General features: G+C 37.3%; 1 protein-coding gene across 2 annotated transcripts in view; it reads right to left on the minus strand.

Annotated features, from left to right (window-relative positions):
* Positions 1-20,275, minus strand: part of INPP4B (inositol polyphosphate-4-phosphatase type II B) — a gene marked incomplete at its 3' end in the record, with an annotated part of 269,087 nt that overhangs the window by 114,632 nt on the left and 134,180 nt on the right. Inside the window, exon 8 of one of the 2 annotated variants that reach the window (XM_080343114.1) lies at positions 2,060-2,110. The exons of the other annotated variant lie outside the window; for it this stretch is intronic. Coding sequence (XP_080199240.1) covers positions 2,060-2,110 — 51 coding nt within the window. The remainder of the gene's footprint in view (positions 1-2,059; positions 2,111-20,275) is intronic. 2 annotated transcript variants of the gene reach the window in all.

Consider the following 20,275-nt stretch of genomic DNA (forward strand, 5'->3'; position numbering starts at 1 on the left):
ATAGGTTTTCTTGACTATAAAAGGCACAGTTCAAATCACAATTCTCAATTTAGGCAAGCACTGAAAACAGTTTCCAGTTTGGTGAATTAAGTCACCAGTTACGGCTTGTTCCTATCAATGACACAAGTTTAGATTTCCTGTGCTTTGGTTGGCACTTGAGCAGCAAAGGGAAAAAGACACAAGCTGAGAGTCTAGGGAATGCTGGGCAAACAGTGGATTTAGGAAGTGCTCAACAGGAAATAAGGAAGAAAAAAAAGAATATAGGAAATACATAGCGAAAAATACCACAGCTGTACAAGCAAAGGTCATGATTAGTTTTCACTGTCAAAATGAAACATATGCTTTTACATGGTCTATGTCCAGGTGTGACATATGGTGATGCGCACACAGATAGTTCTGTCTTCCTTTAGATCACTCAACATGTCAGTGTTTCTTCACTAAATCTCTATGATTAGCTCAGATTAGTTATCTTCTTACAAAAGCATATCCTTCTTAATACAATATGAACACATTTTGCAGCACAGTGCCTATATAGCAGCCTTTATTCTGGCAATCCATGGCACTTGAGTGCTTGTATTTGCAATGTTACCATCTGGAATGCGAGATATTTGAAATGAAACTGATAGAGGTTGGGTCACTTGGAGCTTCTTTCTGTAGCACAATAGAACTAAAAACCCATTTAATTCAGAGTACTCATATGATAAGGGCTAAGAAGCAATTACACTGCTTTCTTATACAATCTAAGAGCTTTGGTCACTGTACCCACTATCCATAGTGTAATATCTAGTTTTCTAGGGTCATGAAATTAAAAGTGAATAATTCTATGGGCTTAAAAAATTCCACTTATTTGTCTGTTTCATATTTTTGTGCTTATTTAGACTAAAACTTTAATTGCCTGACAACGCAATTAGGAGTTATTTGCAAAGTTAAATAAAATTCTGAATGATGCCATGACCCAAATGAAGAGAGTTATGCTAATGTTCAAGGGGTCTAATTGCAAATAATATTGAAGAATACTTTTTCCAAACTGATTTAAACACAAATAGTCTACCCTGGGGCCTGAACTGGCAGTCTACAAACCAATCTAACTTTGCACATGTGACTTGGAGAGGCTTGAAAAGTTGGCTTTAAACAGAACTGCTGCTGTAATGCTCATTACAGAGTAATGTTCCTTTGTAATGTTGCTTGTGGGATACTTATGACTATAAATCTTAAGATACGTATCTTAGAGCAATCTGATGAATCATCTCAGTTAGCCAAAAGTCTCTATAATAGCTATATGAAAAGCTGAAACACATTGATTATTTTACTAAGATTGAATTTGCTGCCAAGCTACAGATTTTTCAAACACTAGCTAAAGTCCTGAAAACTGTGTCAAGGGAGCCCTGCTAATGCAGGAAAGTCAACAGCTTAGGCTAAAAAAATTAAAACCACAGTTATTTTAAATGTTTGCAGATAAAGGTCTGATACCTGTTCCAGAGGGCGTTTGGTCTTTTATTCAGCTCTAGCAGGACCAATGTTTCCCACTCCCATAAGGTCTTCATGTTATCTGGGTGGTTCTAGCCTTCTCAGCCCTAGAAATTACATCCCTGTACCTTTGCCAAAAGTCCTCCAGACCTACACAGGAAAACGAGTCCTCCACACGTCACCAGAGTAATTTCTTAAAGCCAACTCAAAGGCAGGTCCTACAGCAGAAGCTTTTATAGTTGGCACATGAAAACCAGCAGATGACAGGACAGGCTCACTGAGGCAACCTGATTCCAAGCTCTCAGTCTCATCCAGATCGCTTGTATGGCAGTAGCATGAAGTCTAGATAATTGTGCTTGCCTCAGGATAATATCAGTTAAAAAGGATTCTCAGGAAATATGTGCAAGGGATAACATAAATCACAGAGACTGTTACTCCTGCCTTGGTTTTTTTATTAATTTAACCCAACTTCTTGCCAGCTCCTGTTTAGCAGTTAGGCAGAACACCATTTCTCTTCATTAGGTGTCTGTGTCTGCTGATGAGGTGAAGAAAAACAAACAAAAAAATCAATTCATGAAAAAAATTAACTTACTCCAACATCTGCTCTTGGCTCCTTGTGATCAGGTAGGACGCTGGTGCGGACCTGTGAGACAAAGGAAAAAAGAACGGCAAACCAAACATTACTTTTGTAATTTAAGTAAGGAGGAGTAGTACTCATACATCTTTTCCTCATACCTTCTACACTTTAGAGATTAATTTAATGGGAGGTATATGTGTGCATGTGTGTGTATATATATATATATAATTTAATAACAATTAATGATTTAAGTGCAGTATCTTCTGGTTCCTGTGGAAAACGCGTCTCACCAGTACCCATTTACCATTCTGAATTTTCCTCATCCTCTAAAGGCACAAAGGCTGTGCTCAGTTGCTCCTTCATTAAAATCAGATTGCTTGGCTCTAGCTTGTCAGAATTCCTCACCTATCTGACTTATCTTTGGTTATCTGGAACCAAAATTTTCAAACAGACATGAAATAATGTACTACACTAAAAAGTATTTTCACCAAGTAAGTACTTGCCTTTGCAGGCTGATATGCAACAGACATCCTGATCACCAGTCTCACACAATGCCTGACCCTGTCTCCTCCTACCACTTTCTAAGCATCTTTGAGGTTACAGATACTTGTAAGACATCTAAAGAAGGAAAGTCTCCGTATCCTCCACACACAGTACCTCCAGTTGTCCCTGCATTTTCTGCAGAGCTGCCACTGTACACAACTACTTCCATTTCACAAGAAGTAATACAGGACAACCTGATTTCCTTACTTCTGTGGTTCCCAACATACAGTACAGGTTGTGTGTGTGTGTTTAGTGTCTATGTAGTTTTATTGTTGATGGGTGATTGAGAACAGAGAACTAATTAAACAGTAAAAATGCAATAGAAAAAGCATAAGAAAATCTCTGTAACACTCCTCTAATATGGCCTGCCTGAGCCAAAACAACCCATTGGATGAGCTTGCTGGTAAAAAGATGCCAGCTTCAGCAACACACGAGGGAGGCATGTACTGAGCATTCGCATCTGTTCGATTACCTAGCCTAAATCACAGATATCCAGTTACCACAAGGGCCCTCCCAAAGAAAAACTTCTGGCTTTATTACAAAGTAAAACTCAAATTCATTTTGCAAATCTGTCAGCAAAAGACTCATTTTATCCCATGCTCTCAAATGTGTCCTTCAAGTCTTTTATTCTAGCTGCAACTTACTATAGAAGAGAAACCCCTCCTTTAAAACAAAGATAATTTTACTAGTTTGTTATCCTAAACACATTACTAGAAAGGGCCAACCAAAAATCTGCCACAGATGTGACAACATAGAACCTCAGTCGGTTCTCTTACCTCTTGATTCTCTACCGTGAGAACATTTTCCACAAAAGCCTGAAGATAATAAAGAAATGCTATATTAAATTTAATGAAGGCCAGCATAGTTTAGAAATCTCTGGGAGACCTCATTTGGATGCAATTTTGCATTTGTATTTTTTCCATAAATATAACATTAGCAACTACGAGGTACTGGGCTTTCTACAAAACACTAGTACAAAATTTTCAACACAAAATTAGTATCTAGAATTTACTTGTAAATATTTCAAGTCATAAATGAAAATAAAATTACTGATGTCTCCTCATTGGTGATATTTGTCTTACCCTTTTGGGGGTGAGGAAACAGGGGAAATATCCTAGAGCAGGTTTGTTTCTTAAAAGAAAAGATGAGGTGTCTATGTCAGGCCAAAAATTCTATGCCCTTTTAAGATGCTAAAAAGCTGTTCTATATGCTAGCTTCAAAATAATAATAATAATAATAATAAACAATTACCCACCTTCTTCATCACTGATTTATAGGAAGGAATATTTGTAATCCAGAAATAGTTCAGCAAATATTTTAAAACATGAAATTTTTTTTGCCTGACACTAAGGTGTGCTTTAAATCAAGAGGAAGCCCAAGTATCTCGTTTGCTTATTGAAATCAATCACTTAATCACAGAATATTCATTCCTTCTTTTGCTGGGTGAAACCTCAGTTCGAGACAACTTATTTCTGGTTTTTCTGACCCAGCAGAGAAGTGGAAAGGGATGTCAAAACCTGACAAACCTACAGAATGAGCCTTCCATGTAACAAAACCAAATTTCATAATTCCAAATGGAGCTGAATAGGAAGAAATTTGTTGCTTGTTTGCAGTTCCTATCTCTCTAGTGTCACAATGAAAGAACTAGAAAAAGTATCCACAACCTTCAGTTTTCAGTTCTAAAATATATTTTAGTTCAGCTACATGGTTGCTTTGTTTGGTTTGGTTTTAATCACTTTAGAACCAGTAGTCATACAGCCAAATATACATAAATACTGCATTTGGTGGGACTAGCATTAGATTGCACCTCTCCTCTCTGAAATATATTCTTTTTGAAAAGAAACTGGCTTTTTTGATCCAAGCCTGAGCTTTTTTTTTTTTTTTTTTTTTTTTTTTTGAGAAACAGTTTTAAAATATTCATTAAAAAGAAAAGTTGTGTATGTGTATACAAATACATACACGGGAGCTAGAGTCTGGTCCCTTTCATGTTGTCTGTTGGTTGAGTTCCCAAACATACTTAAATTCTCATAATACTACAATTATCAGAGTCCCACTCAAAGATGCCAACATAGGCCCAGGTAAGCATCATTACAAACACAGTTTGCAACCAAATATAAAACATAAGAAACAACTCAGCTCTAGTCCCAATCCACAAAATGAAAGGGGAAAAAACAAACAAAAAAAGAGAAACATAAGGGATTGGTAACATCAAATATTCTCCCAGTACGTTACGTGATTAAACAAACTGCTGTGCTTTTAAAGACCTTGTCATAAACCAAACTTTTCCCTAATGGTCCCAAGAGTATTCTAAAACTACTGCAAAATATAAATACATGCAAAAAGGCAGGTTTTGATCTCAAGCATCCACTATTCCATTATAATTTCGGTTCTCATGATTTTTTCTACATTTCCCCAAGAAAAAACACAAACCTGTGAATGGTGAGTTTATTTGGACTTGGGATAAGACTGAACTTCCCTGGATTAACACAGATAAGAGATATATGAAAAGACAAAAAAAAGTTAAATGAAATACAGCTTGTAAGCTAGGTCAAATGGAAAATGTGGCAAGTTTTCATTCTAGTTATTTAGTTTGTAAAATAATGTAGCTATCTTTTCTATGCTACAGCTTGTTGTACCTGGAAGAACACCAGTGCACTAGAGTAGACACTCATTTTACTTTTTCTTTTCTTTAAATCTCATATAGAACCACATGCAATGAGTAGCTATCCTTATACTTTCTAGAGCATTTATCGCAGACACATCTAAGTGTTAAATTGCTCTAGGCATAAATGTTAAATTCAGCTTTAATTAACTGTCCTTTCATATAAGGCAGCTTTATATGATTAAAAAGAATATTTCTTTCAGTCATTCATGGCAGTCTAAGCCACATCCACACACACTGTCAAAGTTCAGAAGACAGAATCATTATCATTACTGAAACTTTTGCACCTGCCCTTAATTAAAGTCTTTGCATTTCAGTTTATTATTAAAGGCCACGTTTAGAAGGCAGTTAAGTTTTACAAAGAAATCATGTTATACCTTTTTCTCAGTTACCCTAGATTTACCTCATCAGATCACCAGTGGCTTCCAGTGACTTCCCAGTACTTACTGCTGTTGGCTGCTGAAATGCGCTATTCTGTCACCACTGTTATATTGCTCACGGCATCCCACAGTAACCAGGTACACACCACAGCAAGGTAAAGCACAGGATAAGAGATATTCCTAAAAGCAGTCACTAAAAGGTTGACTTATGTTCTTGAAAAATTGACTTGTACTCTTTCAAAACAGTACCTTCCTGGATGGTATTCATCATGTTATTCTCTCAGTATAAATCTGGCAGTGGTACAAGAACACAATATGTGCAGACAATTTTACCTTCATGTTACCTGAAGGTGCTCTGGGACAGTGACCATCTGCACCCTTCTTTCTCCTCCAGCCCCTTATGTGCACTGAGCTCTGCTAACAACCCCAGAACCCCATAGACAGTACGAACAGTCTGCCCCCCCCCACCCCACTCTTCACCACCCCTCAGAGTCAGTGAGCACATTTCTTATAACTTTTCAGTCAAATAACTTGTAGCTTCATGTATATGTGCTGGATCAGCTGAAAATGCTGAAATTGTTACTAGGTTCTGCAACAATATTGATCAGATTTTATAGGATAAATCCCATTCCACCACATGCAGCAAATTAATTTTTAGAAGACTATATTGATGAGGCACAGGACATTTACCAGGTATTTATTTTCATCATATAGATTAACAATTTGCTAAATAGTTCAATCAACATAATGTAGTCAGCAAAGTAAAACACTTTCATCAATACTTTGTTGGATAGCTGCTTATTAGATAGAAGACATAATGCTAATACAGCCTTTTCCCAGACTTTATTGCATAATTATTTCTAAGAGTCCATATAAAGCAGAAAAGAAAAATCTTTCCCAAAAGGTGTGTATGTGGCATTGCCGGGTTTACAGTTCCAATGGAAAAGTTGCTATGCAGAGAGATGGACAAATGTTAAAAATAGAGACAGAAACAAGTAAGGAGAATATAAGCTATATCACCTTACTGTAATGCTTTTGCATTGGCCTTACATACACTACATTTATTACACAATATATTAATAAAATAAAAAATATAAAATATTGTATACATGTATTTCTATACCACCTATTGTATTGAAAGTAGGACTTTCCCTACTATATGTTTGCCCTTATTATTTGCTGTATACCAAGTGACAGTTTCAGCTATGTATTTATCTGAAAGGGTCAAGTAGAAGGGCAGGCACATCTGCATATGGTTGGATACTTTTTATAGACAATATTTGATTGTGACTCTCTTGCAGAGTGTGGAGTCAGAATCATTTACTTGTGCAGCATTGGCACTATGTACTAGCTCCAGGCACACTTCCCAAAAAATAAGATGTGGATAAGAGAAAATACAAATTTCTCAGTCTCTAAGAGTCTCTCAAACTACTTTCCTTCTCAAATTCTCTGCAACTGAATATCTTTCTCTTGCCTGGTAGGCTGTATCTTCGTGTGTTTTCTGAAGATGGGGAAGTGTACCTCATGTCCCAACACATGATGCAAGATTAGCATTAGGAGATCCCCCAGCAATGTCTGAGGTTAACAGAATTTAACAGCTTATGTAGCTGCAAAACACAAAAGCCTTCAGTATTTGATCATGAATATGGTTTTGTTTGTGTATTTCGAGAGCTTGGGCATATGATCAGAATTGCCTTCAAAAACCAAAATCCACAGTTCAGAAATAACAGATGACTTAGGAACAATCGGTAATGACCACATCACAACAAACACACCACCCCTGCAACATCCAAATGGAGGCTGGAATAGACCAAGTGACCGAAAAATCTGTACACTATGAGTGCTTTAGGACACGGTACAGAGAATCAGATCAGATCCACCAAGGCTTATTATGGCACCGACTGTACTCCTGCAATGGCCCTCAGCAGCTGAGATGGCAGGAGGAGCTGCAGCCTGGGTGCAGGGCCCGGCTCCGCACGGCTGCTGCTGACACTTGCTCTGCAAATCACCACAAACAACTAAGAACCGACTGTAAGGGGAGATGTGCTGGGAGGAAAAAAGGCAGCTCTTGTTAATACTCTTTCCCCCACAAAGCACTAAGATCACATACACAGCTTCTTCCCCAGTATGCTCCAAAACTGAAATGCACAAAGCTGAAAAACACACATTTGAAACACAGTTTTAACAACTTCGCTATTTCTAGGTCTATCCTCTTCCATAGCTATTCAAATGATAACTCATCTTTGAAGGTAAAGTCCCAAGGTTTGATTTATCTCTTGGAATCCGTGGGAATATGAAAAAGCTGACAAATCTACCCACATAAATCTAAATAATCCTTAATATGTTTTCAGTGTGTATAATGAAAAAAACTGAAGGAGGAAACTGTTTATTTACCTTGTTAACATAGTACGTGAGTATCTAGCATGAGTGCTACATTCAATTTTTTTAACCTATTTGAAACATCTTTTTTATTTCCACTGAGAAAGATCTGTCGACTGTAAGGTTATGTGAACAAAGTAGAAGTGACAAAGAAAAATGGTCTTTATAAATTAGAGATAATTAACGTTTCAGTCTTAGCATCATTAAAAATAGATGCTCTTCTGCTACTAGCAATTAATTTGCTTTTTATTGTGACTTGGGGTACAAATACTCTGCCAGTATAAGTTGCTGCAGCACGTTGTTTTTCAGGGAGAATAAAAAGCCATGAACTGCTACACCCAGTTAACTCTCGGCCAAGAGGTAATGCAGACCTATGCTGCAAAGCATCCTTGTTTTGCATGATGAGATCTCTCCCCTCTTTGCAAACAGCTGCTAGCAAAAGCTGCCCTCTGCACTGCGGTTTCAGTGCACACAGTTTGCATCCCTGAACAAACACCTACGAGTGATGGTTGAAGCAGTGCAGGGGTTTGAAACACTATCCGTTCCCAGCTCTGCGCATCTAGCCATGACAGAGAAGAGACACAGCACCCACCTGCCCAGAGTTCCCCTCTCAGAGACAACTGCCGATTGACAGAGGCAGCATCCCATGGAGGGTTGGTTGGTTGGTTGCTTGTTGGTCAACCTTTTGATTTTTTTTAAAAAAGTCACAAATTTGCTTGCATTACAATGCCTGTTATTTCATTATTTTGCTACAAGCAGTCCCTTTCCTCCATCTCTCAGTTCTTCCAAATAAAACAGAACCACATGAAGAAACCTTCTGTAGTTTTATATAGGTACTGAATACTCCACGCATTTCCTCAGTTATAAATTTTATATAATATAAAATCAAGTTTGAAATATTTAGGCATTATAATCAGGCAGTAGGTCAGCTACTTTTCCCACCCCCACCATAATTTCTAGGAATCACTCCTTTAAAGTCAGTTACATACTGGGAAAAACCTGAAAAATCTGAAGAGTAAAAATCCCATTCAAAGTGCTTGCAATGCCTGTGCTTCCCTGCCTGAAATATAGAAGTCACAGAAGACAAATTCTAGCTTCTGTCAGCAAGCTACTGATGGAGCATTCCTAAGCTTTTTTGGCTATTCTTTTATATAGGCCAGCCAACAGGGAACTGTTACTTGCTCAAATCTGAAAACCTCAGGCTGGTTCCACTATCCAAACATCACCAAGCCAGACTCCACAAACTAAAAAATGCAGCCAGGGAAACCCATTTTCTGACAAATTACATCCCAAAGAATACTCACTCCAGAACAATTACGAAAATAACATGTAGAAATGCATATATAGGCTTTTCTCTCACACTTTTTGTGTCCCCCGGCCCCATCTACATGTGCATATTGCTTGAGCAAAATATGACTGATCTGGCAATCTCTCAGCCTGTCTGTTTGAGCACCTTGGTCCCCCACCAGCAGAATATAACCCAAGTGCTCAAGCTGCAATTTCAGGGAATAATGCCTTCCTAGAATGAAAGTATCCAGCACTGCTCACAGGGCCTGAGGCAGCTAGATAGAGGGGGAAAAAAAAGAAAAAAAAAAAAAATCTAATTTCCATATAAGTACTGGAGAACCTGTGTCAAAAAAAAGTGCTAGAGAGGCCAAGGAAAGAACTTGTATTCTAACCACTTATTTCAGGAGATGCTTGAGAGGATACAAGCCAAGGGTGGTGAAAAGCCTATACAGTTGTCCAACAAACAGCCAGTTGGTCTCGCTTCAGTATGTGATGCACGACATAAATTAAGGCAAATATTGCTGGACCAATTAGATGATGAGTTAGACAGCAATATAAAATTACTAGAACACAATCTTTTGCAACAAAACTTGCCTGAAAATTTCACTATGACTCTGAATATCTTGAACACGCTGAATGGAAATTCCTATTTTTTCTTTACTGAATAAACAGTCTATTTTTGAGCATGCTAAAATCTGCATTTCATGATTTGTATGTACTGCCATAAAAATCATATTAAATTCTTCACAATCTTATTATAAATTAAACATGACACCATTTACACTGATGAGCCAGTTACTTACAAGAAACAAAGTTTATATTTGCATCTAGCATAGGTATCTCCAACATTCCCAGCAGATTGCAACATTTACTTAAATGGCAGAAGGTGATACACATATTAAACACAGGAAATAAAATAATATCTCGCTGCCTTCAACAAGTCTGGACCTTTCAATACTCTCTACAAAATATCCTTGGGCCTTCTGACTCATGGGAGAAGCTGAAAGCGAGAACTCAGAATTGAAAACCCGCTGAAGGAGTCATGCCCCCAGGAGACACGCTCCACCTACGTTCCCTTTGGAAGCTGATGATGTCCCTCTGCCAACACCTGAACACATTGCCTGCTGGGGGCTTTACATTCAGTATTTTGAATGAGCTATTTTTACATGAGGTACAGCACTAACCATCTATCCTCTCCCATAGAAGCAGAAAATTGTCATAACATTACCCGAAAAGAAAGTTAAATATTTTGTCTCAGACACACACACACTAGTTTTAAGGTTTAAACATGTTTTAACTTGAGTTTTTACATTTTAAAGTGAACACTTCAGATCAGTTGTGCTCAGTCTTGACCTTCTTCATTTCCCACCGGGTGTCCTACCCCAGGGAATTCCAGCAGCGGATCTTCCCTGCAGTTACTGCTACAAACAGTTGCAGCGGTATCACCACCACAAAGAACTTTTGCAAAGACTTGAAACAAATAAAATTGCTTTCCTAAAATCTGTTTCATGTTTACAAGCAGTGCCCATGAGTCAGTATTCTAGGCACCCGTAGGATACACTGAGAGAAGCAGAGAAAGCTGCTTCGGTTCTACCATATTAAGATATATGTGTCGAGTACATACTTTCTGACTAACCCTGCTCCCCCGAAAAGCGGTCATAAAAGTTTGAAAAGCAACCAAGAGCTTGATATTTTAATAAAAAGAAGTATTAGCAACACAGGGCTGTAAGAACCTCCAGATCATTTGTTTCAATATCTTACAGTGAGACACTAAATAATAAAACTCTCTTCACACATTTTTTTAACTCGATCTTGAAATAATTTGAATTTTTTCTCCCACTCTTCTGACTGGAAGGACATTCAAAAAAAAGTGATTGATATAATAGTTCAGAGTCATTTTCTAATTTTCAGCCCAGCATTATTCATGGAGACTTCATACTCATTTGCTCTTCTGCCAACATGGTCTTTTAGCTAAGTAATTATTTTCTATTCCTCATACTGGTCTCCTGATGTATTCATAAGAAAGAAATCATATGCTCTCTCATACTCCATTTTGTTAGGACAATAAGCCAAACTTTTCCAGTACACTGTCACACAATAGGTTTTCTATTCCCCAGATCATCCTATCTGTTCCTTTCCTAATTCATGTCTCTTGAACACAAATGATGACATTACTGACAGCTTTCCAGAAAAGGCCTAACTAGTGTATATTGAATATAGTTCCCTGGATTAATCTGTGAATCCTATTGTCTTCTCTCCACTGCATTAGATCCTCTTCTCAGTCACACTTTGGTCAATTAATTTACCTGCATTGTCTTTCATATAATTTGTTTCCAATATAAAATCTTAGTTTATCCCAAAAGTTCACATCTGTAAAAAAATACAGGGTCATGTACTTGGAGACTGTTTTTCATCCCATTTCTATTATTACAGAGCGAGTGCTTTGAAGCAGCTCCGTGGGAGAAAAGTTGTCTCAGCTGGCAACCTCTGTTACCTTAGGAGATCAGGTGCGCACACCAAATTTTTCACTAATAAGGGGAAGTTGAAGAACTCTTACACATATTTCCAGAAAAGCAGGGAAAATAAGATCTATCAATAAGGATTTTTCTTTTGTTCTTACGACAGCTTGTGATAATGTTTGAAAAACAGCAAAGGCTAAGGTCTGGCGGTGGTGTTATCTAACAGATAGTAATTCACTTCTGGTTTGGGGAACTCTGGGTAAAGTCGCTCATCAGATTTACTGTGGTAGAAGGCATAAATAGAGGTTAGACAGATGAGAGGGAGCACATAAATTTTTTTTTCAGGCCTGCTATGAACTCTGTGTTCTTTTTCTTAGTAGATAGGATCTATCTATTAATAAAAGTTCACCTTAGCATGCTTTTAGCTGTACTTCCCAAGGTAATGGCCCTTCCAACCTGTAGAACTGCAGTGTTGTCATGCAACTGACTCTTGCGTCCAGGGCTCCCACTTGCTCTGTCTCTGTTGCTAACAATCCATGCTTGAGGGGACACAGAATTTTCTCACAGGAACCTCTGGAAGCTCCTGGGAAAATCAACATTCCCAGCTATCCAAATATAAACATCCCTTACTATCCAAATACAAACATTTCTAAAACTATCTACAAAGAAAAGATGCACAAATTTTTTCATTTGAGAAAGCATTTGGACTAAAACAGTTAAACTTGCATAACCTGAATTAAGTTCCTAAATATATAAATACCCAAACAAATAACTTACTTGTCAGCCAGTTTTAAACAAACAATCTGACCTTTGCACAACCTCTCTCTCTTCTGAGATGAGAAACTGAAAGGGGTTTTATTTATTTATTAAATAAATACACTGCTGGCTTCAGAATTGATTTCAAGATAGATGTCTCATCTCTTTCACAATCTAAATTAGTTTCTGCTTTAAAGTCAAGAAGCAGGTATTGCTATGGGCCTACTTCACCTCTTCAGCAACCTAAACATCATTTTGCACCTACAAGACAAGACAAAAAGCAGATGCTACACAGCTCCTTTACTTCTCAATACGAAGCAGTAAGAAAGACAATTTTACGTTAATAGTATTTCATTGTTTTATCACTGAAATTTTATTCATATTCACTTCCATATAAAATGTACATGACTTTTTTTGGCACATGAAGTCTTCCTCAGGAACTCAGGAAAGCTTGTGCTCCTGAAAATGTGTTTGTCTCCTCCATCATGTCTGCTTGTCTAATACAAGGCTACCTACCCCATAGGCCCTTAGACAACCCCAAAATTGCCCCAAGTAAGAAAGCAGACACACTCTCCCTGTGATCTTTTCTGATGTTTCTAAGCCAAGCCATCTCCACTCTAGCCCACCAGATACATTTTCTGCGAGGTATCCAAATGTCAGCCACAACACCACAGCTTATTAAATGAAATTGCCACAACCAGGAGACAGGAAAGCTACAGCACAAACTTCGGTGACAGCTTTTCCCCTCCTTGCTTTCATATTTCACACGCTGCTCCTTCATTTGTGATGCACAGGATCATTTTTCAGTATTGCACCCTTTGTTGCTTCTAGCTGAGCTCTGCTCAGACAACAGCCCTTGCTGACTCACCCTCTCCTGCCTCAGCAAATGACACAAAATACTGTAGGACTCAGGGATTTAAAGTCAGTATTATCTCTCAGAATATATACAAATTGACAGTCGGAATGAGAATCAGAAATTTCAAAAAGGCATGTATTTCGATGCCACTGAACAGAAACTCCAGTTTCAAAAAACATTCTGTCAGTTATCACCCTTAGTTAGTCTTCTTCCAGAATCAGTCAACTCATTAAAAGTCGAGTTGGTTTGGGGAGGTGTAGTTCTGCTCCAAGCCTAGATCAAACTGGCTTACAGAAGATACCTGTATTTTAAAACATTAGCAATCCTCAGACAGATCAAAATTAATGTTAGAAATTCACTAGAAAGTGAGCATACAATAAGAATAGAGGATAAAAAAGGCACATGCACATTTTAGCAGGGATGCTTTTATGTCATGTAGATTAGATGACACAGAGTTAATTTCTGTCTAACAAAAAAAAAATAAAGGAACATATCTTGCCATAGATGATGTAAATTTGCATAATTTTTAATGGCTGATTACAGATATCACAACTTTTTGAGAAGGACTTTTGAAAACAAGTTGGTGAATCTACCTACTTAATAAACAGCACATAAGCTATGCTTCCAAAAACATCCTAGCAGCCTTAAGTACCAAAATAATTTTAATTCATCAACCACACAGCAACAGCACTAGTTTCACTCAAGCACAAGTGATACAGTAAAGCTTGGCAAATACAGGCTTTAGCAGAGTGGTGTTGATCTTTACTTCATCGAAGTAGAGACCAGCCTACAATTTCTCCTCACCTCTTCCCCCACACTCAGTAGAATATTTTCCCTTGACACAGGGAATAATTATTTATAAAAGAAAAGCATTTTAATACAAGATGAATTATATGAATGGTAGTTAAGCATGTAAAAATATGGTAATCTCTTCAGCTTGAGGACATGCTGTGATATAGTGCCCTGAATAGAACAGCATTCTAATATGCTGATAGGATGGTGGTAGTTCTAGAAAACATAATGTTTAGAGGTTTCCCTTTCCACAACTCATATCTAAAAGTGAAAAAGATGTATGCAACAAAAAACAGCCTATATGTGAAATAATGTTGTATTCACAGAGCATCTCCCAACTCACAATAAATTCTGTATAAGCGACTGCAGACCCTCTGCATCCAATGTGATTCTTACAGGAGCGGCTCAAACTCAGCCATCTTGCAGATGGGTGCTTTAAACAAAAATTAGAAGCAACATGATATCCCACTAAATAAAACACACAAATCTTTCTCTACCTAGTTCTAGTAAGCATTTCAAAACGTGAACTCATTTTACATGAATGTCATGGCTTATGTGCTTTTGTAATTTCCAATGCTAAAAAAAGCCACATCTAGCAGCGGAATTGTACAATTTCATTCAGAAGCAAATCCCAAAAGCCCAAACCAAAACCAGCCAACAAAAACCAAAACAAAACCCCAAACCATCCACAAACACCTCCATATCACAGTATCACAGTATGTTTGGGATTGGAAGGGACCTCAAAAGATCATGACTTATGACTTAGATGACTTATTTCTTATGCTATTGGTAAGAAGTCAGGATGTTCATCTAGAACAATAACAGCCTATGAGAAAAAAAAAAAAACTACGAGAATGTAACAAGGACAACAGATACTAGAGGTATTTGGATGAACTGCTTAACATCTGTAATTTATTCCACCTTTGTTTGGAAAAAATCAGAACAGGATAAAGCAGCTGACAAGAAAGTGGATATATAGAAAATTAAATTCAGAATCAGTCATGTTACAGTGTCATACTTGCTCTTCTAGCATCAGCTACTTGAAATGCATGTATGTGTGGGACTAGCTTATTCTGGTATTACGAATTTAGTCAGTCTCACCAAGTAATAAAGTATTTTGAGTAATACTCCATTTTATCTATTTCTCTCATGTCATTTTAAATTACTAATAAAATACAACAGCTAACAGCTGATTGTGCTGCATTACAGATTGTGTTAAATGTTGTATTAAGTTAGTGGCTTTTTCTCAGCAATACCCAAAACAGTAACTAAAAACCAAGAAGAAATCTGGATATAGAATAGGTAAAATTAGCCAAGAAATGGGCTATAGAAAGCTATTTGTATACCAAACTGAAGTTGAGGGAAATGAGAAATGGGATAAAGAGGAGGGAAAGATCCTGATTCAGGAAAGCATTCTGTTTTGAGGCATCATTCCAGCAGCTCTCTAAATAGCTTTGCTACCCCAAATGAAAGCAAAGGACAACTTAAAAATAATTAAAACCTTTTTTTTTTTTTTTTTCTCCAGTTTTACAGGCAATGGATTAATCTGCATGAAAAAAACTGCTTAACAATAAATGATATTTTATAAGAATATGCATAATATAAAGAGAGCATAACTTAAGGGGCAAAAAAGACATTTTAGAAATTATTTGAAACTGCCTATAACAAGCTATTACATCAGAATTTGAAATAAATACTTTTTCCCCCAATCTTAAAACATCCCATAAAGCATGCCTAGATTTAGTCTACCATTTATACAGTTATTTTGTCAAAAGAAAGAATGAAAGGTGGTCAAGATGCTTTTCAATATGTTAACAAAATCTTATTAAATGGGAAAAAAATCCAATAGGTTAATAATCCGATAGGTTATTCCCCCTCCCCCCCCTCAAAACCTGCAAAATTAAAATAAATATCCCAATACGTCTTTGCTACAATTTCTTCTACATGGACATAAATTTAAGCCTCATGAGAAATGGTCTTTAGGCAGAGGTACAGGAATAAAAACGAGAGGTTAACTTGAAGCATACAAATTGTTTACTTGTACACCTTCAGTGGACACAATCTAAAAGAGGTTCTTTTTTTCTATCGCATTCCATGATTTGATGAAGTCACTCCACTCAGTTTTAAACACTAAAGATCTTGAAATAATACCTAATTAAATACTGTTGCCAAGAACCTAACTTCAAACCTGTCTGCATGTGCATCATCACAGAGTATTTAATAAAAAGCATTTTATTAAATTCCATGTATCTTGTTTTGAAAAAAATCAGAGTGTAATAAAACCAATATTAGTGGTCTTCAGTACATCACTCCCTGCAAAAACTAAAACATACTTGGACTTACTTGAAAGTCCACATCTAAAAATAATAGAGAATATTCTTTTAAGAGGAAAGCCTAGCATTGATTCAAATTGCATGCGAGGCTTCAGCTCAAGATAATATTTGGATTAACAAAATGTGCATGACAGGCCTGATTTAAACACTGCAGCTTAAAACGCTCATCCTCCTACACAGAGATCACGGCACAGAAAGGCAATGAATTATGCACCATTCTCCACACCATCAGCACTCCACAAACCCGTGAGCAATTCCCAGTCACATATATCTTGAGAGAGACAGTTTAGGGGCATATGAAGGTCTCCCAAAATCCCAAGAAATCCCAAAGTTGCTCCAAGTTAATGATATATGAGAGAAGAATATATGAGAGAAAAAAATCAAGACACTTTGAATGAAATTCATGACCAATGTTTCACAAACACCAGAGTGACAAAATTACAGATCTCTGCGGGGAGAGGGTAAGCTCACTCATCATGCAGAAGAGCAAATACTTACAATCTAGAAGTTTTTTATCTGTGACCTCATGGAATTTCTTATCTACATTCACCTCTGGAGAGCCAGCTAACATCTATTTAAAAATAAATACCTTTGCCCTGCAGAAATGGAGTCCATACCATAAGTCCAGAATACCAATACTCAGCTCCCCCTGCCCTTTCATTTCTGTCATGATAACTTTTAATTCAATCATCACAATTTAATTTGGCTGTTAATTTCTCTTCCTACGTAGCACCTTTGTTCCTAGCACATACCGATTACTTCCCATGACAACTGTGTACAGGAAGTACTGCCCCGTGACACACACGGCTTCTGGAGCAGCACCTCACTTCAACCCTCACCATTGCTCACAAGAGGACACAAGGAATAGTATTTTTAGCCTCTGTCAGAGAGAATCGATTCAGATTCTACAACACCCAGAAAACAACCTGACCCTGCTTTTCTTCAAAACTCATATGCCAACTGCAGCGTATGTACCTCCTAGGGCCTTTCTCTCCTACAAGAGAGAATGATTTTCCTTCCCTCAACATCAAGATGAATGCAGAGAGTTGCAAGCCCCTGCAGAGGAACAGTAATATTTACATCTCAGACTTGACAGCACCAGTAAGGATCACGTACCAGAAGCAATTTTCCAGGATTTATGCACTCCCCTGAACAGAAAGTTTCCTGAGCCAGCCTGCCAAGCTTCCACTTGTTTCCATTCTTCACTACCAAGAATTTAATACTGACATTTGTTGCAGAAGTTTTTGTTTCATGTAACTTATTATGAAGTTTTACAACTGGTGTATAAAACAAAAGTAAAATGTATTGCCCTATCTTATATTATAAGTATAAAAAGGAAACATATGCAAAGAAATCCCTTTATAAAAAAATATTACCATTTCTCCTTTTCTAGTTTTATTTGTAAACACAGCTGGTAGATGCCATTAGAAAAGACCCACTGCTGCTGAAGGACATGTATCAGGACTGCTTTTTGGTGCATCAGTTTGTTACTTGCACAGATTATCCAAATGACAGATCCTATTTTACTTCTAAATCCAGTTTCTGCTTAAAAATACTAGTACTGCATAAGTTATATTTAAGTGAATGTAGTTCTTTCAAAGACAATATTAAGAAGCAACAGTTGGAAGTGTCAACATCACCATTAGTTCTGCGGCCAGTGATCTATTAATCTTTCTGTGTTCCTGTGTAGATTGAAGGTCCTTTTATAATCACAGACTTCACTTGACAAGTGCCCACACTCAAGAGATCTCCTGCCAGTACTACAGTTGTCATCAACCACCAAATAAAAAAAAAAAATCAGAAAAAACAGTTCAAGTAGTCAAGTCTGGAAGAATTTGTTTTTTTCCTGCTAAAACCTGCTCTTTAGAACGACAAAAAATTATACAAGTTTTTAACCTTTCGTTAATCTACTGTGTTACAGACACTTAGGATGCCTCAAGAACATAGCTACTATTTTGTTTCATTTCACCTAAGAAATAGTGTCATCTCAGTGAACTGTTCCTTCCAATAAATAAAATCTGCAGTTCGACCATCATTTTGTCTTGAAAACATTTCTCTGTAAAGTTAAGAACCCATACCTAATTAATATCATGTAAGAAAACCAAACTTCCTGAGCAGAGGCTCAGTGTTTCCAGCACTGCCTCCTTCTACAAGAGCGACAACAAAAGCCACTTCCAGTTACGCAGTTCAATTGTATTAACAGCAATATTTTTTCCTCTCAGTTTTTTCTTTCCTAAATTTCCCACATCCTCCACTGATAACAAACAGTCCCACCACATTCTTTATAAATCCTGCTCTGCTGGCAAGCCATCAATCATCTGGCAAAAAAAATTTCTCTTGCATGTAGAGCACAGCTAAAGTTTGCCCCATGGCAAAGGGCCAATATAGCACATAAACTTGCTCTCAAGACACTAGGAGTCAGCACGGTTATGCTCAACTCCTTTCTGCATAATTTTTTTTCTTCTTTAGTTACCAGAAATTGAACGAGGCTCTGTGCTTGACTTACAGCAGCCAGCTCATCATCATCAAGTTTCACAAAGGCAAGTCCCCTCTGCTTTTCTGAACTTCCACATAGGCAGCCTTTTCTAATTAAAGTCTTCGCAAACTGGATCTGCAGAGTTTCAAATTCAAAATTATGAAAGTTCACAAATATGTTTTTCAGCTTTCTTTTAATACTCACCACAACATGTGGCCAAACATATTCCTGGGTGTTATATATCAGCATTTATAATAGAGTTCCACAGAAATTCTTGTTGCACAAATATTTAATCGCTGTACTTATAATACACGTCATTCTCCATGAAAACACACACACACACACACTGGTCTGAGTCAAGCAATTGTTCTGTAATCTAGTCCTGACTTTCCTGCTTCTTACTTACATAGAATAAGATCTATTCTCTCCCTGTATGAAAAAAAAATTCTCACAAATGGCTTTGTTCTCCCACAAATTACAGGAATTCCTTTACAATAGATCAGGAGGCTCTAACACCCACATTTCAAGTTGCAGGCAGGAGGGAATAATCATGTCCACACGTTTGCATATTAAAATGAGCAACAACAGTACACTCAAAAAAATCTGCATGAAATAATCAAGGTAAAATTTCCAGGAGCTAAGTGGCAACAAAGCAGGATAAACCAAAATATTCCAGTGAAGGTTATAAGGTTATACACAGTAACATTTAAGTCACAGGTATCTCAATTAGGTAGCTAAATTAAATGTCAGCTTAAATCACATTCTTCTCATCATGTACAGTAATAATCTGTAGAATTCCCACCCCAATATATCCCTTCCTGCAACAACAGGTTAATAAATCCAGAACATGGAGTAATGCTTTAGGTGCCAATTCTGCGACAGATTCTAGTTCATTTCACGTAGACAAAGGAACTCTAGCCACAAAACCATTCAAAGAAAAATTCTGCTTCTGTTACCATTATTACTATGTGCTTTTAAACATTTGAGAGAGAAAAAGAAACATGTTACAATCCTGTTGTTTGGTTTAGATGTTGAAAAACTGCTTTTAAATTCTAGCATTCTTGATCCATCCTGGTCTGCACTCTGCGCATGGAAGAAGTGGGGGAAAAAATCCGTAACTTTGCGTTTTACACGCAGTTCGAGACCACCAGAGATATGACACAATACTCATGGGGAATTTAGCTACAGAGAACTAAAAATATTGCTCTCCATGACTGACACTTTTACAAGGAACACGAACAGTGCAATTTCAAAACTTCTCTCTGGTCAACGGAGTCAGAAAGCCTCCTTCAGGCAGTAGTATGCACA

The sequence above is a fragment of the Nesoenas mayeri genome (assembly GCF_963082525.1).
Source record: "Nesoenas mayeri genome assembly, chromosome: 4".
NCBI lineage: Eukaryota > Metazoa > Chordata > Aves > Columbiformes > Columbidae > Nesoenas > Nesoenas mayeri.